At 40.6% G+C, this 20,120-nt stretch overlaps 1 protein-coding gene across 7 annotated transcripts in view; it reads left to right on the top strand.

Moving 5' to 3' along the window:
• peli3 (pellino E3 ubiquitin protein ligase family member 3) overlaps positions 1-19,546 on the top strand; it is a 48,174-nt gene extending 28,628 nt beyond the window's left edge. For all 7 annotated transcript variants that reach the window (XM_078164430.1, XM_033610430.2, XM_033610434.2 and 4 more), the window contains 5 exons: positions 2,927-3,056; positions 4,152-4,253; positions 9,752-9,982; positions 15,931-16,119; positions 18,697-19,546. In XM_078164430.1, the coding sequence (XP_078020556.1) occupies positions 2,927-3,056; positions 4,152-4,253; positions 9,752-9,982; positions 15,931-16,119; positions 18,697-19,296 (1,252 nt within the window). In that variant the 3' untranslated portion in view covers positions 19,297-19,546. The remainder of the gene's footprint in view (positions 1-2,926; positions 3,057-4,151; positions 4,254-9,751; positions 9,983-15,930; positions 16,120-18,696) is intronic.
• The last annotated feature ends 574 nt before the right edge of the window (positions 19,547-20,120 follow it).

The raw sequence follows: 20,120 nt of genomic DNA, 5'->3' as shown, positions 1-20,120 counted from the left end.
TTGTGCTAAGCTAAGCTAAGCTATCTAGCTGCTGGCTGTAGCTTTATGTTTTCTGTAAAGATGTGAGAGTGGTATCAATCTTTTCATCTATTTCTCAAAGTGAATGCAAGTATTTTTCAGGATGTCAGACTTTTCCTTTGAGGGTGTCTAGCTTCATAAGTCACAAATTTTCATTTTTACATTTCTGTTTATATGGAAAATAATCAAACGATAGGCTTACAACATGTTGATTAGTGATCTTAAGAGGCTGGTTAGTTGGTTGGTATATTTTTGAACTTTCAACAGAGGAAGGCTAGCTGCTTCCCCCTACTTTCAGAGTTTATGCTAAGCTAGACCAGCCATGTCCTAATTTTAGCATCCTAACCAAGCTATTTCTCTAAGTCAGGGGTCTTCAACATTTTTCAGGACCCCGTGGCTGAAAGAGATACGGAGCAGGGACCCCTTACTACATGTTAGCTAACTAGTTTACCTTGCCATTATGGATAGGTGCAACACAGTGATTAGGTGTTAGCTAGTTAACAGGATTGCACAAAGTTTCATCGGTAACAGTAAGCTTATCATTAATGTTGTGTACTGTAAATTATTACCGTTATTATTATCATTATTATTAACAAGCTGATTTATCTTTGCGCCAAAAATTCAGATAGGTGTATTTTCAGGCATTTTAATGGAAAAAATATTTGGAAATGAAACGAAATGATCAAACAGACCCCCAGCCACCCCCACACACCCCCCGTAGTAACTTTTATGACCCCTAGGGATCACAGACCCCTGTTGAAGAACCACTGTAACTGATTTAGAAACCTAACTAGTCTAAAAATAACAGTGACTAGTAGTAAGTCAAATGGATCCAGTAGGTTACCAGGCACATGCAGAGTTAATTGCCTACCTTGAACAATAAAGATAAGCTCCTTTTTCTCATTGCAGGCCTTTGCTAGATGAAACAATTCAGCTTGTGCTTCTATGTCTGTGTTGGATTAGTATGACATTGTTTCAGTTGCCCTCACAAAAACCTCTTCACATCTCTTAGGGATTCCTCTGTTAGACAAGCCGGGGACTGTGGAGGTGAATGAAACCATATTACTACTGTAAAATACCGTACTGAGCCACAGTGGCAAATTTATACTGTAACTTCCATGTGGAACTCCTAACACATAGACATGTTATGCATTGCATATGAGTGCAAGGGAAGGATATCTTTCCCTAAGGCATGGTATGGTGCTATTCCAGGCACAGAGACACAGACATATGCTTCCACTCTTCGACCTATTGATCCATGCACTGGATGATGAACACTTGATGGATGATGAGAGTGGCGCAGTTCACTGTCAATGTGATTATAGAGAGAGGGGGGGATTACCTGCCACCGACATCTTACAGCATCCATCCAATCATGGCTGCTCTGTGGCCAGCAGAACATGACTGCAGAGAGTGTTGGTGACTATAAATGCAGCATAATATGGAATAATTATGGCTGGTAATACTGGATAACTCACCCAATCTGAAATAAATCAAGGGATATCATATTTGACCTGTCCAGTGGCATTAATTTTAGAGTGAGTTGTATATAACCAGTTTGGTGCTATATAAGTACTAATCTGGGTTCAAGAACTCATTCCACAGAGTCAGCTCTTGTTGACCCTGACTGACAGAATCAGGTTAATAATGGATAATGAATTATATACAGGTACAGTCCTATTTGACTTTCAAAAGGCATTTGATGCAGCATTAAATTTGAGGTTATTGCATGTGATAACCAAGTAGATACTTAGCTTAAATTTTACCAATGTAATCATATAGTTTGTAGGTATCAGTGGAATCTTAACAGACCCAGGAGCAATCATGTGTGGCATCCCACAGGGATCAGTTTTAGAGCCCTTGTTAAGGTTAGGCTACATGATATCAGCCCAGTTATAGCCTGACCTAGCAGACGCTGGGTGTCAGTTTGGATTAGGATCAACAATGGGCATCGGGTGCCACCATCATTTTGTCCCATGTAGTGTGTCATAGTTGATGACAACCAGTGCTCTGTTGGGATGCCTCATGAAGTCCCAAGAGAAAGACTAGGATGTTAGAATTTCTTTTGCCTTCCACTACGTGTTTCTTTAGTTTCGTGACTTTGACCAATTGGATTGCAGAGCACTCCTCAGCTATAAACATGGCAAAGGGAAAGACAGAATGATGTGAAAGATAAAGATGTTGGTGTTGCAAGGTGGAACTGACACAGATAAACTAATATGAAGTCTGTCATTACTCTTGGCTGAGTCACAACCAGGAATTTGTGACCTTATACTCATCTGACTCACTGACCATTCTAACAGATAGAAATATCATGTAGTCTAAACCCAGCCTTACTCTTCCTTATATATTTAAATTATGTGAAATACTCAGTTGATTGTGATGTTTTTTTTTATGATTTGGGGGTTATTATGTAAGTCTTTTTTAAATTTTTATTCTGGGCCATGTCTCAATTTTATGTTTAGCCTAACATCTCATGATTTGACTTGACTTAATTTGATTTTAGCTAAGCCTTTATTTAATCCGCATCCTACACCACTATGACATATGAAATTGTTGAAAACAACACTTAATATACAGTATCCATCAAAGGTAAAGTGTTATAGTGTGGGAATTTTAGCAAAAAGTAGTTGATACCACATTTTTAGTTTTATGTTTGAAATTTTAAGCCACTGTGTAGTGCATAAAGTTGGCACTTAGAATTTGGAAAAGAATTAACAACAGGAAAACACACAGTACATTTATTATCAATTTAACCCAGTTATTGACATTATTTTATACCATGGTATGGCTGAATTTTCTAATTGATTGCAGGGTGTCCATTAATTCTTGATATAGTACATCTCATAGAGCATTATCCCTTACATAGGTCAGTACATTTATGCTTATTTATGGTTATGCTTCACAGGCACAATGGGTCTCTGGCCAATGGGGACAAGGGTCGTAGAAGAAGTCGCCTGGCCCTGTATAAGAGACCTAAAGCCAACGGGGTCAAACCTGATGTTATCCACAATGTCTCAACCCCTCTGGTGTCAAAGGTGAGAGGTCGCAGCACTGATTGTTACAGTTTAGGTTGTCATTCAAAATGAAGAGGTGTTTTCCCTGACCCAGGTAGGAACCACATTCTTTATTCTAGATTCTAGAATATAGAACAAAAGAAAAATGTATTACAAAGTACATCAGCAGTGAAAGTGACGATTTCTTCTGTAACACCAACACATTCATTTGAAAAATCTGAGTTGATAGCAAGAAAGCACTAACTCACAGTTAGGACAGTTTTTACAAAAAGGTAAGCAACCAGGTGCCAAACCGTAAGCGGCATGCATCCAAAAGGAAGCTACAAAAATTGCTGATGCAGCGCAGAAAAAAAAGCAAATACAGCCAGCAAGACTGAATCTGTGGTTGGCTTTCACTTTAACTTTCTCTTTAGCTGATGATACATTTTACAAACAGCGACAATCCCTGCATAGCACACCTTTAATAAGCATGGACTTTCAAAAATGTTCTCTTTAATGAATATATACTCTTGCCATTTTTGCTCGAAAATGGATCAATTTAAAGATATTTATGTGAATGGCCACTAAATACCATGTGTTGGCAGTTTGATTTCCAAAATGTCAACCAAAAATAGCCTTGAAACACTCTTATTTATGGAATATTATTCATGGTCATATTTCATTTTCCTACATATGGCATTAAAATATATAATATATGGATAATGGTTTCAGTTAACAATTCAATTGTCAGTCTACATCAGTGTTGAGCTTATAGGAGATGGTGAAAATCAAAATTACGTGTTGTATGTTAGCATGCTGATGTTAGCATTTAGCTCAAAGCACTACACTGTATTGTATGCATACATTGTGAATATGATCTATTGTATATGTTCTGAATTATCTCTTACATGTTGTTGAAAAAAACAAAAAAAAAACACCTGTCACGTTGTACCTTAACACTGGATGATCTCTCTTCAGCATAACAATAAGTCAGCTGATAGAATGATATCAGTCATTTTAATTAGAGCTGGGGTTGTTCCTCTAGAATAGGATATGTCCTCTGGGTAGATTATCCCAGAGGCCAGACCTTCAGCTCTCCTTGTCATGTGACCTGGATAATGTCTTTTCCATTGGCAGGCACTCAGCAACAAAAGCCAGCACAGCATCTCCTACACACTGTCACGGAGCCACTCTGTCATTGTGGAGTACACCCATGACACCAACACAGATATGTTTCAGGTCAGTGTCTGCACACACACACACACACACACACACACACACACACACACACACGCAAACATGTATGTGCACATATGTCATGCCAACTCAACATTTTAGCTATGTGACGTACTGTAGAAAAAGAATATTAGAAGTCAAAACAGAGGCATGTTGACTGTAAGAACGTCATTAAAAAGTACCATAAATAGACAAGAGTACCCCACTTAGAACTTAGCCAACAAACACCCTCCAAAAATTTTGAAACATACTTAATGTACTGGTGAACAGTGGAGAAGTGGATCATGCTATAGGAACGGTTTGAGAAACTTCTGTGGACATTTTGGCACTATGAGTGGTGGGTAAATTTTACAGTAGGGAAAGCTAATTGTGTTCAGTCTAAGTTAAAGGAAGGAGAAAAGTTGTTATACAAAAAATATTAGTATTTATCAACAGTACTGGTAATATCAATCATTTAAATGTGGGCCTCTTGTATTGCCATATGAGATAGTCACATTGTTTTATTATTTTGTTCTGGATACATCTCTTCCATCCACACCACAAGCCTTTAATAGCCTGTATGAAAAGTAGCCATTTACAGCCACTGTAGCCAACCTAATTTTATTATGAAATCAATATCTTAGTTTAATGTAGGCCTAGTAATATCCACAACTCTGCATCCTGGCACTGAATGCATCAGTAATTTGTGCTATGCTTCCACTGTGCTCCACTCTCATTCTAAAGCAGGTTTAAGGACAGTCAGTTCTGCTGCTTATCCACAGACCTTTGCTTATTCGTTTATTTTTAGAATTATGTTTACCATTAAAACCACAGTATTGTCACTTTTACATTTTTGTTTGAATTAAATGAGATAAAAGTTATTAACAAGTAATGTTTAGAGGTTTTGGTACTTTCTTTTACTTTGGGCAAAGCCAGGTTATTTGTTTCACCAAGTCTTAGCTAAGCTAACCCATTGAATGTATAATGGACTTAGACACTGAAACCTCACCCATTTGTTTGTGGACTCCCGCTTTGAGCCTTGAGTTTGGCATTTTGGCATTTACCATCTTGGATTTTGAAGCCAGAAGTGACCATATTTTGCCAAGAGGGTGGAGCTAACTCTAACTGTACGTACACACCAAAAGCTGCAAAAGCTGCAAAGACGACTGATTCAATTCATTTTCAATGGTTACCGGCGACCGTGACTGCAAAAGCTGCAAAGCATCGGCGTTTTGGCAACCAGAGCCTCAGATGAAAGTTGGGGAGTCGTGAACTTTATGCAAATTAGCTATGACGCATTTCAGCTGCAAATGACTGCAAATTTTAGTTCCTACCATACATTTGTTCCTACTTCAGAATGAGAGAGAAGCTAATCACTGCTGTAACTGGACACTGAGTCCTTTATGATTCGAGCCTGTTTATATATAGGGACCGAAATCAAAAGGAGCAGGCATGGGAAGCCGTGTCCCAAGTAGTTGGTTTGCCTCGTGAGCTGATATTGAGAAAGAATTTTTTAAACTAGTGGCGAATACATCCATGGCAATATAACACCTAGCATGCTAATCTCTCTTGTTTCATGTGAATGTGACGATTTCTTTCTTTACTCATGTAGCCTAGCTTTTGGGGCTGGAGAGCTGTGCTCCAGCCAGTAACCTGCTTTGCGGCTCCTTTAAATTGACAAGTACGATCGAATGTTCGAATATATGACGTCATGAGCGACTTGAGCTGCCAAAAATATTTTGGACAGTGGTGCTGCTTGGGTGACGTCGGCTGCTTTGCAGCTTTTGCAGCTTTTGGTGTGCACATACAGTAAACCCAGCTGCTAGTTTGGTTAACACAGTGCATTTACAGCTATGATAAACTGTGAAAATACTAATGTTTATACTCATTTTCACTAGCGAAAAATGTAAAACGATTAAAACAAATTGTACTTAGCCTACCGGAAAACAATTCAGTTAACCCTCATGGACTGAAAACACACTGAATTAGCGTCAACTACGACTATGCCTAAACTGTGACTCTGGGATTATGCCATGGCTACCTTTCCTGACCAGCATTGTCGACAAGTTAGCAAGCTTGTCAACAGACAGCACCCACCTGTCACTCAAAGCACCCAAGCCCTTAATTGTGTGTAATTGTAAGCCTCAATAAGATTTATATAGGTGAGTTTTATAACAATTCACCACCGTACAGTTGTCATGAACAGGGAAGTTAGCTATAGAGACCAAAACCGAGGGACCCTTTGTAGCAGGCTGTAATCATGTTTATTTCTGCTTTAGAGTTCGGCATTTTAACATGGGGGTCCATTGGGATTGACTGCAGCTTTTGATACTTTGTGTTGGCTTCATTTTCAGCCCTGGAGGTTGCCCCTTGGACTAAACATTTCCATTCCAATCTCAAAGTATTTATAAAGTATTTATAAAGCACATCTGAATATAACAATAGTTAAAAAAACCCCACAATAAAACCAATTTAAAAGATGAAAGAACAATAAAGTAATAAAAGCAACCATCATACTGACTTAAAAGTCAAGGAATAAAGATGTGTTTTTAAGATGGAAAAGGGAGTGTAGGGTCCAGCTCAACATTCAGAGGTAACTCATTCCAGAGAGGGTTACAACTGCAATGGTACAGTCTCCCCTGTGCTTCAACCTAGATCTTGGGTCAAACAAAAGCGATTGGTCAGCGGACATGAGTGAGCTCAATGGGATCCGTGGTTGTAAAAAAGATAAGTTGGAGCTAACCCATTTACAATTTGTAGGCAAACAATAAGCTCTTAAAATCAAGATCTTAAAACATACAGGGAGACAGTGAAGGCAGGTCACACAGGTCCATATGAGGGGCAACACAGGTACCACTTCAGCTGTACTCTCAATGGTTTTAAAAGAGGTTGCATCTGTCAATGTCATAGGCAGGTAAATTTGCATGTCATCTGCATATAAGTGGAATGAGAGGCTGAATATTCTAAGAATGGACTCTTAGGGGAGCACATAAACGGAAAAAAGGATTTGGCCGAAAATAGAACCCTGAGGGACTCCACAAGGGAGAGGCATTATGAAGGATCAGCCCAGACCACTGTTCAAGACCAACAAAGAGCAAAACCAGTTGTTTTTCAGGAAATCGTTGCCTAACCAGCAATTCTTTTGGCACTAAACATGAATGTTTTTAGGGACCCTCCACTGTTTTTCCAGCAGTGTTTCAGCTCTCAAATGTATGTGGTTTTTAGGGACCTGTCACTGTTTTTCCTGTGACTTTTTAGCCCCCAAACATGGGTGTTATTTAGGGAGACATCGGAGTGTGACCAAAACGTGATCTTTTCATAACCATAACTAGTGTTTTTTATGACTAAAACCTAACCACACATTAATCACAGTGTTGTTGAAACAAAAAAGTTTTAGTGTATACGCTACATAATACTCCAGACTCCAGACTCCCTGACTCCAGATCTGTACAGAACGTGCTGGCATGAGATTGATATCATATCTCATCCTTCAGAAAGAAAGCAAATAAACCTACTTCCCAGAATGTTGAACCACTCTTTAGGGTGTCTTTCAGATTTTAATATTTAGTCAAACTGTAGTTGACGCTGTGAGCCCTGTAGAATCAAAGAACAGTAGAGCTGTGAGAACATCAGAGAGAACAGAGGGAAGGAATGAAGAGGAAGACGAAGTGTAAGCCAAAGTATCAGGCAGAAGGAGGGAAGACAAAAGACTGAGGAGATAAAATATACAGGAGAAGTTGAGTCAGACCTGTCTGCTCTCAGTTTTCCAACCACCTTCTCTCATCATCAAGGAGATCCATGCAAAGCCATGACTCCAGCAGACAGAATCAACAGGGCTCTTCTCAATCTCTCCACGTCTGTCTGTCTCCATCTGCTGTGTTAAAGAGTCACTTCACCCACATGGTTTGCTCTGTCCATTTTTATAGATGTATGTTAGATATCCATCTTGAGAGTTCAGCCTCCACTGTGATACAATTGAGGTGAATGGAATTCATTTTATGCTGCTCATAGCATTGGAAAATACCATTTAAGAAATAGATTACGACTCAAGAAAGGTGCTGCTCATTCCTTTGTTCAGCTCATTAGGAAGTTCAGTTTGTTGATGGTTTAATTTTTGTATAACTTTATGCAGCCTTGGCCGTTATGACAGCATTGTGCTTAATTAAGTAATTAATGGGATATTGAGGGGTGGCAACATCTCTAAAGGTGCTTTCAAACAGCAAGCAGCCCTAGTAGCTCCCATATCATTGTGTGTCATATCTTTGTGCTGCTGTTGTTGACCTCAGCAACACAGCTGCTGTCATGTTGAAAACAATGGAGGTGGGAGCAGCACCCACTCGCTGTCTGAGAGCACCTTAAAAGAGACGACAAACAAATGCGAGCAGTCAGACAATCAGATAAATATAAAATAGCCATCACAGTTTGCAGACCAACTTCCTGCTTCAACTTTGAGCTACTATACTTGCTGTAGTTGTGTCCACTTTTTAGTTTTCTTAGGCTGCTCTTCTGACTAAACTGTTGATTGTCTAATGTGTCCCCCAGTGGCACCCCCAAAAGTTTTTCATAGGATTGGCCATAAGGGGCCACTGAAAATCTTTGGGTGGCACACCAAAAACTGAAGGCCACAACTGAATTTAAGGTATTCAGTGATGCTATTGTAGTATATAGGCTCGTTGAAAACAGAGGTCAGGAATTGCATACTGATATATACCTCGGTTTCTTATTACACCTCGGTGTGGCTGGAGGCGTAATGTTTTCGGGTTGTCCATACATCTGTCCATCCCATTCTTGTCAACATGATATCTCAAGAACACCATGAGGGAATTTCTTTAAATTTGGCACAAACGGTGACTTGGACTCAAGGATGAACTGATTAAATTTTAGTGGTCAAAGGTCACTTTGACCTCATCCATCTTAATCTTGTGAAAGCAATGTCTCAAGAATACCATGGTGGAATTTCTTCAAATTTGGCACAAACATCCACTCAAACTCAACAATAAACTGATCAGATTTTGTCAGTAGGGGGCCAGCAATTGTAGGGTGGCCATAGCGCCCCCTTGGCCACTGATTTCTCCAGATCTGAACTGACAGAAGCGATGACCAGGGCTACAAAAAGAAAATCCAAATCATACAAAAAAGAGCCCAAAATCTCAAACACAACAAAATCATGATAAGTAGCCTAAATAGATAGAAAAATACTCCATCCGGCAACACTTTGACGCAACAGCACTTTTAGTCATTATTGAAGGGAGCTCAAATGTGAAAATGAACTGATAGTGAAGTAGAGGATTGACTATACTCAGTTCATCTTAAGGATGCCATGTTAAATATTGATTCATACATACAAAAACAGAAATAAAAGCTTTTCTATTTGCATGGCTAGATAACTCCACTATAAGAGAAACAATATGATATCTAGCTCGTGTGAACTAACTCTATAGTACCAACAGATTGTACTTGTGTACTGTTGATCTTTTTACGATTGTTTTATGATCCTGATTTCTCTCTACTGGTTCTCTCAGATTGGCCGGTCCACAGAGAGCATGATCGACTTTGTGGTGACGGACACAGCAGGCAGTGGCAGCGGTCAGGGCGGGGGCGGGGGTGCAGCAGGCGAAGGTGGCGGCGGAGGCCAATCGGCCCAGAGCACCATCTCCCGCTACGCATGCCGCATCATGTGCGAACGCAGCGCTCCCTACACGGCCCGCATCTACGCAGCCGGCTTTGACTCCTCCAAGAACATCTTCCTGGGGGTGAGTGTTCTCCCTTGTGGGTGCCAGGCATCTCCTGGTAAATTACACAGGGACTGGTAACCGTGGCAACCATGGGGAGAGCGACACCGGGGGACGTGGCTGTGCAGCCCACGGGTGACATCATAGCTGCGCGGATGGGTGTCAGTGTATGTGACCTGTCTTGAGGAAGGATGGGAGAGGAAGAAGCAGTATTCTCCACGTGTGTGTATTTGTGTAGAAGGGATTTGGTTGTGTTAGTCATGTGTCATATGAAAGTGCTTTGGCTCTAATGTCCTGCTTCTGGTCATATGTTGCTGTCTCAATCTATTGGAAGATACTACATAACATTCAGCATATTAGTCTGTCTTTTAAGTGACAGTTATGTTTTTTAAAGAGCTGTGTGTGGGGTACTTATCCATAGTTAGTATATTACATACAGTAGATGTCAGTCAGCTCGTCCCCAGTTTGGAGAAGCAGGCTGAAGTCCAACACTCAAGCTAAGAAATGTACTGCTGTGGATGGGGGTCAGCAATAAAACATATTTTAGCCACCTAAAAAAGTCCCATCTAAAATCAGTACACTTGAAGTGTATACTATATTGAGAGCATTTTCACTGCTTTACCTTTCCATCAGACAGTCCATTCTGACGGGAAAGCCATTGATGATTTCAGTTCCCCCTCTATGCTCTTGTCAAAGAAACCAGACTCCATTGACACATATAGTAATTTAAGCAAAATAACTCTTTGAGGCTGTGGTATACCAGCAGCTTCAGTGTCAGACATTAAATGAAATAAAATGAAATAAAAACATTTTCATGATGGAGTCTTGCTCTGAAGAGAGAATTATAACATCTTCATTTTCCTGTTGGAAACCACAATCTGATAGCAAAGTAAAGCAGTGAAAATACTCTCAATATAGTGTACACATAAACTGATATTGATTTCTATAGGGACTTTTTGGGACTTTTTTAGGTGGTTAACATATGCTGTGCTGCTGACCCATCCACAGCAGTAGATTACTTATCTTCAGTGTCAGACTCTCCTGCTTCTCCAAACTGGGGGGATGACACCTCCATCTACTGTATGTAATGTACTGTCTATGGATAAGTGCCCCATACAACCCACTTCAAAAAACTAATCCTTTAAACACTCAATGTGTGCTATGTGATAGACCAAGTAGTTTAGAATCTTGGTGCCGTACTTTCATAGTTTTGGCCATAATATCTACTAGTCATGATAAAATTGTATAGGAATTACATATTGAGATATGGGATTAGGGGTTTGCTGTTTTGTTTACACCCTGCTGACTCATTTCTCACCATGTTGGACCTATTTTTCATGGTGTAGACACACCCCAAGACCTCAGCTCTCACTTTGAAGAGTACAATATTATCATAACCAATGGTCAAAGGTACAAAATTAAACCCAAACAATAATAACCCATAATTCTCCTGTAACTTGGTGATTACAGTTTTATCATTACTGGTAGGAAAGACTACCAAAACTACAACCAGAATACCTAAATTCCAAAGTACCTGATACAACCCCACTTGCAAAGATCAGAACTATCCTTTTAAATAAAAAGTGCCTGCTTATGTTCATTAACATAGCACAGTCATGCACCATCAAGCCAGCTCAGCAGTCCTCCACCGGGATCTGTCCTGCTGTATCTCCAGTTCGGTGAGTAGGGCTGTTTGGAACCTTACCTCACTGCACAGTTCAGCTAACAAGAACTAACTAATTTCAATATTGGAATGGCATGTAAAACATGTCCCCCCCCCCCCAAATTAACGAACTAGATAGTTGTTATTTTCCCCTGTACTGTACTTATAGTGTTCCCTGAGTTAGCAGACTCCTCTTTGATGTAATTCAGGATGTGAAAGCTTCCAGACCACTGCAGAAGCTACTGGGGTGGGGTGGTCTAAAACGTGACGAGTAGGTGCACAAAGCTATGCGAACCAATAATAGCCCTTTCTCATGACAGCATGACTTCATCCCATGCAAGATTTATCAGGACCCCTGACAACTAGGCCAGCAGTCAGAGAGATAACGTCAGCAACCAGTGCTACACACACACACACACACACACACATACACACACACACAACTGCAGCTTGTATAACTCCCCCAGCCGCCAGGACTACATTTACACTGATCTATGGAACAAATATTGTCCTTTTATTAAAAGTCAGGCTCTGTGGTTCACCTCTGAACTGTGTGATGGATGTGGACTGTTATTGTACCATTGATAAATAATGCATGACTAAGTATAGGAAGACCCTAAAGTTACAAACCTTGAGATTTTGTTATTATGTCCCAACAAACCCCAGACTTTCACCCAGGAGCCCGCTCTTCACTTCTGTATGAATTAAGAGTCAATCTGTAATTTTTTTTTTTTTTTTAAGAAAAAAAAAACTCACCAAAAAGTACCACCAACACTTGAAAAAAGACATCATAGCCTAAATTTAGCATGAGTTTGGTGTTGCTGATAGAGGCAACTGGAAACATCAGCGCCTACTAGGGGTGGGAGAAAAAACTGAAAAAAATTCAGCACAGTATCGCAGTATTTTTGTGTGGCAATATTATAACGTCACACAGAGCCAAGTATCAGTTTTTTATTACATAAGTGATTGATATTACAATTACAAATTAAACTTTAGGTAGTCGACTAGAATAATATAATCAATTGCTTTTTCAGTCCACTAGATACATTTTGCTGCTGTGAAAAAAATGGTTGAAGTGAGATGAACAGACTAAAAACTTATTAGATGTCTTATTAGATAGAACCAATGTTGACAAGGTTTTTATTTAGGGACATAATTTACAGTTGAAAACAGGTAATACATTGCAATATATTTTATCACAGTACTCAACATATTGTAACAAATTTAAAATTGCAATTATATTGTATGGTGACTTAAGTATCGTGATAATATCGTATTGTGGATCCTCTGTTGATTTCCACCCCTAGTGCCTACGTCATCATTCCCACACCACCTCAGCAGATGGTTTGAGCGATTGGATCGTAATCTGTTTTGGTGGTCGTTTACACTTGCATTTTGTCCACTTGCGATCTAATTGCCCAAGACGAATTTCAAAAGCAAGTGTAAACAGGGTCAGAGAGTTCTACAATCACACCCACTTTAAAAAGAGACTTAGTTGATCTGAGGCATACTGAGGCCTTTAGTCTTCTTTATTAAAGCAACATGACAGGACATTAAGCCATGATTTATTTGGCTGCTTCTGAAACAGATCCACCAGTTGCTCTGTTTTATTTCGGACACAGTAACAGCTCCAGGCAGTCTGCCCTGCTGTCTGCCTAAGTGTCTTCTTTGATACAATCATGAGAGACGAAATGTTCAAATCCTACTCATGTCTGTGAAGTCTCAGTAAAATGACAGTCTGTATTTCGTAGTGAAACTGAGTATGCTGGCAGGGTATTTTCGAGAAGGAATTGCTAAGTGACTTAGTGAGCATGAGTTTCTGGAGAACCAATGTGAGAACCACACTTTTTTGAAAATGTCAACAAAGCTTTTACTAAGTTATATCCAAACACACACCTTGGACCCACATTATAACTCTGCTAGTTGTTAAAACCCACAAGCTAACAAAGTCAAATTTGGGTTTATAAGATTAGCGAGATTTAACTTGTTGCCCAAAAAAAATCAGATTTGACTGCATACTTTTATGTTACACCCTCTGCATCAAAATTGTTTTAACAACGAAAACTTGAAAAATGTTTTTACTCTTTGTTTACTGTTTGCTGTTAAGCCTGCTTGCCAACATATTTTTAGCAGTTTCTTATGAGCATTGTTTTTGTTTTGGTGTTTTTTGGCCACTTGGGGGCAGTGCAACAAGCTGAAAACACAACATTACCCATATTATCACCTTATAAAATTAATATGGCTAATGTGTTAGCAAACAATCATCTGTTAACATCTAGCAGACAAAGAGCAACATAGGCAGTTATTTGGAGGTAATTGTGTCCACCGCGAATGTAAACCAAATGTTCACTCTCCTTTTAGCTCTGTTTTTGGTCAAGCCTTATTTGACTCTGTCACATTTTAATAACGGGGTGGAAATGTTTGGCTATTGTAGCCATAACTAAATATGTAGCTAAGACAATAGCAACACATGGCATTCAAGAAATTAAGAAATGGGGTTTTTTTTCCCTAAAACAAGTGTTTAGCCATACAACAGAGTAGAAATATTGAGCCTGAAAATCTTAATCTGATAAAAAAAAAAATGAAATATATGCATGAAAAGATAGTAACACCTGCAGTGTGTCTCATATCTCATACTTCTGTACTAAACACTTAATATTTTGGGTGTGCTAAGTGTGTTCACACTGCATAGTACGGGAAAATGCAGTGTACTGTTTGCACACTCAGGCAATCCAAAAGTTGAGTGTAGAATGATGGACACTTCTCATTCTCAATGGTCGCCATCTTTTTGACGTAGCAAACTAAACTTTTGACTTGGCAGCTGGGGACAACAAGGAGCCTGTTAGATATACAGGTTTTTTTTTTGCAGTACCATTAGTGTTGTCAAATAGAAGCCATTAGTAATGTTAGTTAGATATGCAATGATTTGGTACCATGAACAAAAATAGGAATGCTAACTTAAACTTGCTAGCTAATGTTAGCATTAGCTAGCTAGCTAACTAGCTAACTTGCTCTTAGCTTAAAGAAAGGGATGGTCACTTCTGGTGCAGTGGGCAGTGCACGATTTTTGACAACACTGTCCTGTTGAAATGAATGCACATCGCAAGAAGTACATGGTGTACATAGTGTACCAGATTGAAGTGTATAAATGGAAGTATGCAATTTGAGACACACTCTTGCCTTTCTTTGCAGCATGTTCTTCAAAAACTTGTGTGATGTTACTTTCTGATGTCACAGGGACTGATCCATCTTTTTTTTTATAGGGGTAAATGCTATGGCATGATTGTGTTGGAAACAAATTAGGGGACGTGTGTCAATCTTGCAACTTGAGAGATTCATTCATGAATTTTTTAATAAAGATATATCTTTAGTTATAACAGACAAATATGTTTATGATAGCAGCAAAATTGTGGTATTAATTGCAATTTTATTTGTGTGATACTTACTATACAAATGTAATGATCATATTTGTTGTGTAAACAACCCATATTTATAAGTAAAATATATTTTGTGGATTCCTTCAATTGAAAATCTTTAAAGGGTTTAAAGGGCACCAGTTTCAGAGACCACTCTCTGTGTACAGTGGGTTTATATGAGCTTTTTCACTAAACTAATCTGATGAGAGCAGCAATACTGAACCAAGAGTTTTTTCGAGGGGACTGTAAAAACCAAAACAATAAGCAGAAAAGAGACTATAAAGAAACTGCAGAGCTGATAATAATTCCTCTTTATGAGTAGGCTATGTCTTAAGAGACACATTACATTATATTCATATACATTTGACTCACTGTTCTTTAATTATTAATTAGTGCAGCTTTACGTTTGCGAACTTGTGATATAAGAAAGTAGAGTTCTTTGGCCTTACATATTACTGTTGAAACCATCCAGTGAAATTCTTCTTTCCTCCAGAGCAGCAACAGCCTCTAAATCTCCAGCCTGTTTTTTTCTAACTGCACTGGCCCTTTGACAGCTTTTTTTAAATGAAGCCACACATGCCAGAAATTTGCTGTTTCATTCCATCGGAGCTCATTTGTGTTCATAATACATCTTTTCTTTCTCTCAGGGATGGGTTCATTGTTTTGCGTGGGCACATCTCTGTGCATTAGTCAGTACAGTAGTCATTCTGTACTGAGCTAAATATAGCAGCAGAGAAAAGCCACGTTAGCTGTTTTTTCTAGCCAGCCACCTCTGACATGCACCTCCACTATCATCCCTCTGTGCCTCCCCACATCCCCCTAACCTTTACGTCTGTCTGCTGTGTGTGTGTGTGTGTGTGTGTGTGTATGTATGTGTGTGGGTCTCTCAGGAGCGGGCTGCCAAATGGAGGACGTCGGATGGCTTGATGGACGGCCTGACCACCAACGGGGTGCTGGTGATGCACCCAGCAGGGGAGTTTGTGTCTGAGCCGGCTCCGGGAGTCTGGAGGGAAATCTCAGTTTGTGGAAACGTCTTCGCCCTGAGGGAGACTCGCTCAGCCCAGCAGAGGGGAAAACTGGTAAGATGGAGGGGGCTGAGGGGAAAATAAGTCCTATGTTTGATCAGCAACATGTGACTGTATTACATCAGTATGAGGGCAAGAACAACAGGTTTGAGATTCCATGATGTGTACAGTTTGTGCATACCATTACAAAAACAGTGTAATGCAGGGAAGTGAACACCCTCCTATAAGTCTTTTTAAGGAAGTGAGGAAATGCCATCCTGTATAATACTGTAGAGTCTTGTCCCTTTTTTCCTGTTGGTGTCACTTCAGCAGGAGACAGTACAACAGTGTGTCCTGGCTTGTGTTTTCAATTCACACCACTTTGTCCACACCACTTTGGGAGGATTATTACAGTGGGACTCAACTCACAGCCCACAGGCCAAAACTGGTCCATTATGTTTTCAGTAGGGCTGTCAAGCGATTAAAAGAATGACTTTGGGTGGGTAGAGTAGTGGATAGTGCCGGCACCCCATGTACCGAGGCATTGCCTTGCTGCAGCGGTTACAGGTTCGAGTCTGGCCTGCGAACCTTTGCTGCGTGTCAGTCTCTCTCTCTCTCTCTCTCTCTCTCCATTTCACACACTGTCCTATCTATTAAAGGCAAAAGCCCACAAAAATAATCTTAACAAAAAAAAAAGACTTTAATTAATTACATGCTCTGTGATTAATTAATCTAAATTAATCACATACATCAACGTTTACTGTAAAAGTATTTTAAACATTTCATTTCAAATGAATTTTGGCAAATGTGTTGTAGTAAAGCTGCTGGATTTTGGACCAACACATTCACTCCGACCTCGTCACGTATCGACGTTTGGTCATGGACTTTCCACTACCACATACGACGTGCAAGGTACCTTGAGTGTGTTGGTTGTTGATGTTCTGGGACACTGTGTCAAATTCTGCCTGTTACATACAGTCTCTTTCGAAATAAACGCATTACGTTGGTACAACACCGCAAAGACTTTTTTTCAATTCACCAACAAACACACATGGTTGGGTTTAGGCAACAAAAGCTCATGGCTAGGTTTAGGAAAAAATTCTGGCATCAGAATCTTGCAGGACGCAAACACCACTCTCCTGGGTGAAAGTCGGTGTTTGTTGGACCCATCCATCACCCCTTCTGCCTGCCACAATCACACTTTCGCCGCCTTAACTTTCGTCCTTGTCCCGCCGAGTTTCCCCCTGATGCCACTGGGCACTGTTAAACTATATGGGACAGTCATGTTTATTTGTTTTTTTAAATGGTTAAATCTAATCATCAGTTCGGTCATTAATTCATTACATCATTAATATAAACTAACTATTCTTTGAAAAAGAACCTTGTATGCAGTGCTCCCCCTGTTCTTTTGCTGCCTGTTACCTTGGTGCCATATTGTCTACAATGTACATGCATGTGTGCGTAACTGTTGTGGCTGACATGGACTCGCTGTATCATCCTTAATATTTCTTAAGAGACAAAAATACTAAAAATGTCTGTAATATGACAGGATGGCACACAGTAGCATGACTAATGATTTTATTGTACCTGGTAGCCTAAAAGCATACTGGTTTCACTTCAGGAAAATGTCTCATTATACCTGAACACACAAAATACTCACTCAAAACCAGTTCCCATAAAAAATAAAGTGTATTGTGAAAATACTGGTATTGATAGTGGGGCGAGTGCCTCACCAGCTTGAATGGGCATGATGTGCCTGGCCCTCGATACCAGCCGATCAAAGTGCTTTATGAAAAACATTTTTTGCTGTCTTAAAAAGGAGTCTTTGCTGATCTTCCCTCAGGACTGTTATAGTACTGACCTCCCACTATAAAAGATTGTTACACCCCAAGAATCTGTAGGTCACTGTCTGTTGGATGTCCTGTCCATTTATGACCAGGGGTCAGTGGCCACTGTGACTCATACGGCCCACCACTACATCCTCTGTTTTGGAAACATTCATGTTATTGGCTGCACACCAGTCCACCTTTATTATAGTTAGAAATCAACCTACGAATTTCATAACAGACAGGGAGTAGGAAGTATAGGCCTTTGTATACAGTGAGTATAGCGGTGAATGACCATAGATGTAGAGAGCCTTGTTGTTGACTTTAACCACCTGCGCCTGTGGTTGTATTACCTAATGGGCATACCGAGCCCAGGCCCAGGTGCCTAAGGGCTCAGGGTGCCCCAAACCCAGAGCCTGTGTCATAATCCTCCAATGCCTTCATCATCCCCTGCAAGAAGTCAGTCTGTCAAAGGGTACTACTCTTAACTGACTGATTAATATACTCAATCTGTAAATGTAATGCGTATGTGATGATGGTGATAGTATTTTTGAAGGGAACCTCTTCCAATAGATGGGTGTCAACTGTCTGAACTGTAACAAGTTGAGCACAGTGCCATCATGTGGTGGTCCAGAAGGGGAGTGTTAGTGTAGCAGCCTAATGCAGAGTTGTTCCCAGTTCAACAGATCCCACCAGTATGTCCCATAATGCATCACCATCACCTCTGTCCCTGTTTATGACACTCCAGTGATGAAAGCTGATGAATCCTTTCTTCTCCTCTCTTCTCTTTCCCTGCTACATTTCCATTTTCTGTTCTCCTCTTGAGGTTGAAAATGAGTCCAATACTCTCCAGGACGGTTCTCTGATTGATCTGTGTGGGGCCACCCTGCTGTGGAGGACTCCCGCCGGACTGCGCCACACCCCCACCCTCAAACAGCTGGAGTCCCTTCGTCAGGAGCTGAATGCCGCCCGCCCTCAGTGTCCTGTGGGCTTCAACACCCTGGCCTTCCCCAGTCTGGCCCAGCGTGAGATTGTTGACAAGAAGCAGCCCTGGGTCTATGTCAACTGTGGCCATGTACACGGCTACCACAACTGGGGCTACCGTAAGGAGAAGGGTCCCGCTGGACCCGGGGGCACGGCACCAGCCAGCACCGGGGAGAGGGAGTGCCCCATGTGCCGGCGGGTGGGCCCCTACGTTCCGCTGTGGCTGGGCTGTGAGGGAGGATTGTACCTGGACGCCGGGCCGCCCACTCACGCTTTCTGCCCCTGTGGTCATGTATGCTCAGAAAAGACAGTGGTGGGGTGGAGCCAGATCCCACTACCCCACGGCACCCATGCCTTCCATGCTGCCTGCCCCTTCTGTGGTACCTGGTTGACAGGAGAGCAGGGCCACATCAAACTCATCTTCCAGGGCCCCGTTGACTGAAGCCCATAGCTAGGAGCCGCTCAGAGGAAAGTGATGGTGGATTGGGCAGAGGTGGACATGCTGAGTAAAGACTGTGCTAGAACAAAATCTGAACACTCAAGTGTGGGATAAAGAGAAAGCACTGATGACAAGTACAGGGAAAGGACTGTTGACAAGATGAACTGAAAGTGCCATGCAATAGTAGATTGCCAAGGCTTCAAATGGAATATGAGGTGTATGGAGAATATGTAAATAAATTGTGTTGAAATGAGCACGTGTTTAGTGATATTTTGTTCTCCTCTTTACCAACCATGACCATGTCTGATATCTGGGAGCACAATGGCAACATTAAAAAGAATGGGCAAGAAAAAAGACAATCAGACATGTTGGAAGCCTCCGAGGTTAGTCAAACATGAAGATTCACCACATGGCATTGTGTGTATTCTTGAAGTCTCATGTCGAATGCATTTTCCTTTTCATAAAAAATCCTGCATAGTTTACATTTATGTCAATGTGGTCTCTAAGAAATACATGAAATCACCATGATCTCTTTAAGAGATAATTCAGATTTTTTTTAAATGAGGTTGTGTGAGGTATTTATCCCTAGCCAGTGTATTACATACAGCAAATGTCAGATGGCACGCCCCCAGTTTGGCTGATCAGGCTGAACTCTGGCTGTGGATGGGAGGGCAGTAACAAAGCATATTTTAGCCACCAAAAAAATCAATATCAGTTTAAGTGTACACTATATTAACAGTGTTTTCATTGCTTTACCTTAACATCAGACTGCCCATTTTGACAAGGAAGCTGCTCAGTTCCCCATCTGTGCTCTTCTCAAAGCCACC

The sequence above is a fragment of the Epinephelus lanceolatus genome, chromosome 22, assembly GCF_041903045.1.
Source record: "Epinephelus lanceolatus isolate andai-2023 chromosome 22, ASM4190304v1, whole genome shotgun sequence".
Taxonomy (NCBI): domain Eukaryota; kingdom Metazoa; phylum Chordata; class Actinopteri; order Perciformes; family Serranidae; genus Epinephelus; species Epinephelus lanceolatus.
Note: the sequence above shows the minus strand (reverse complement) of the source record. Positions and strands in the feature narration are given on the sequence as shown.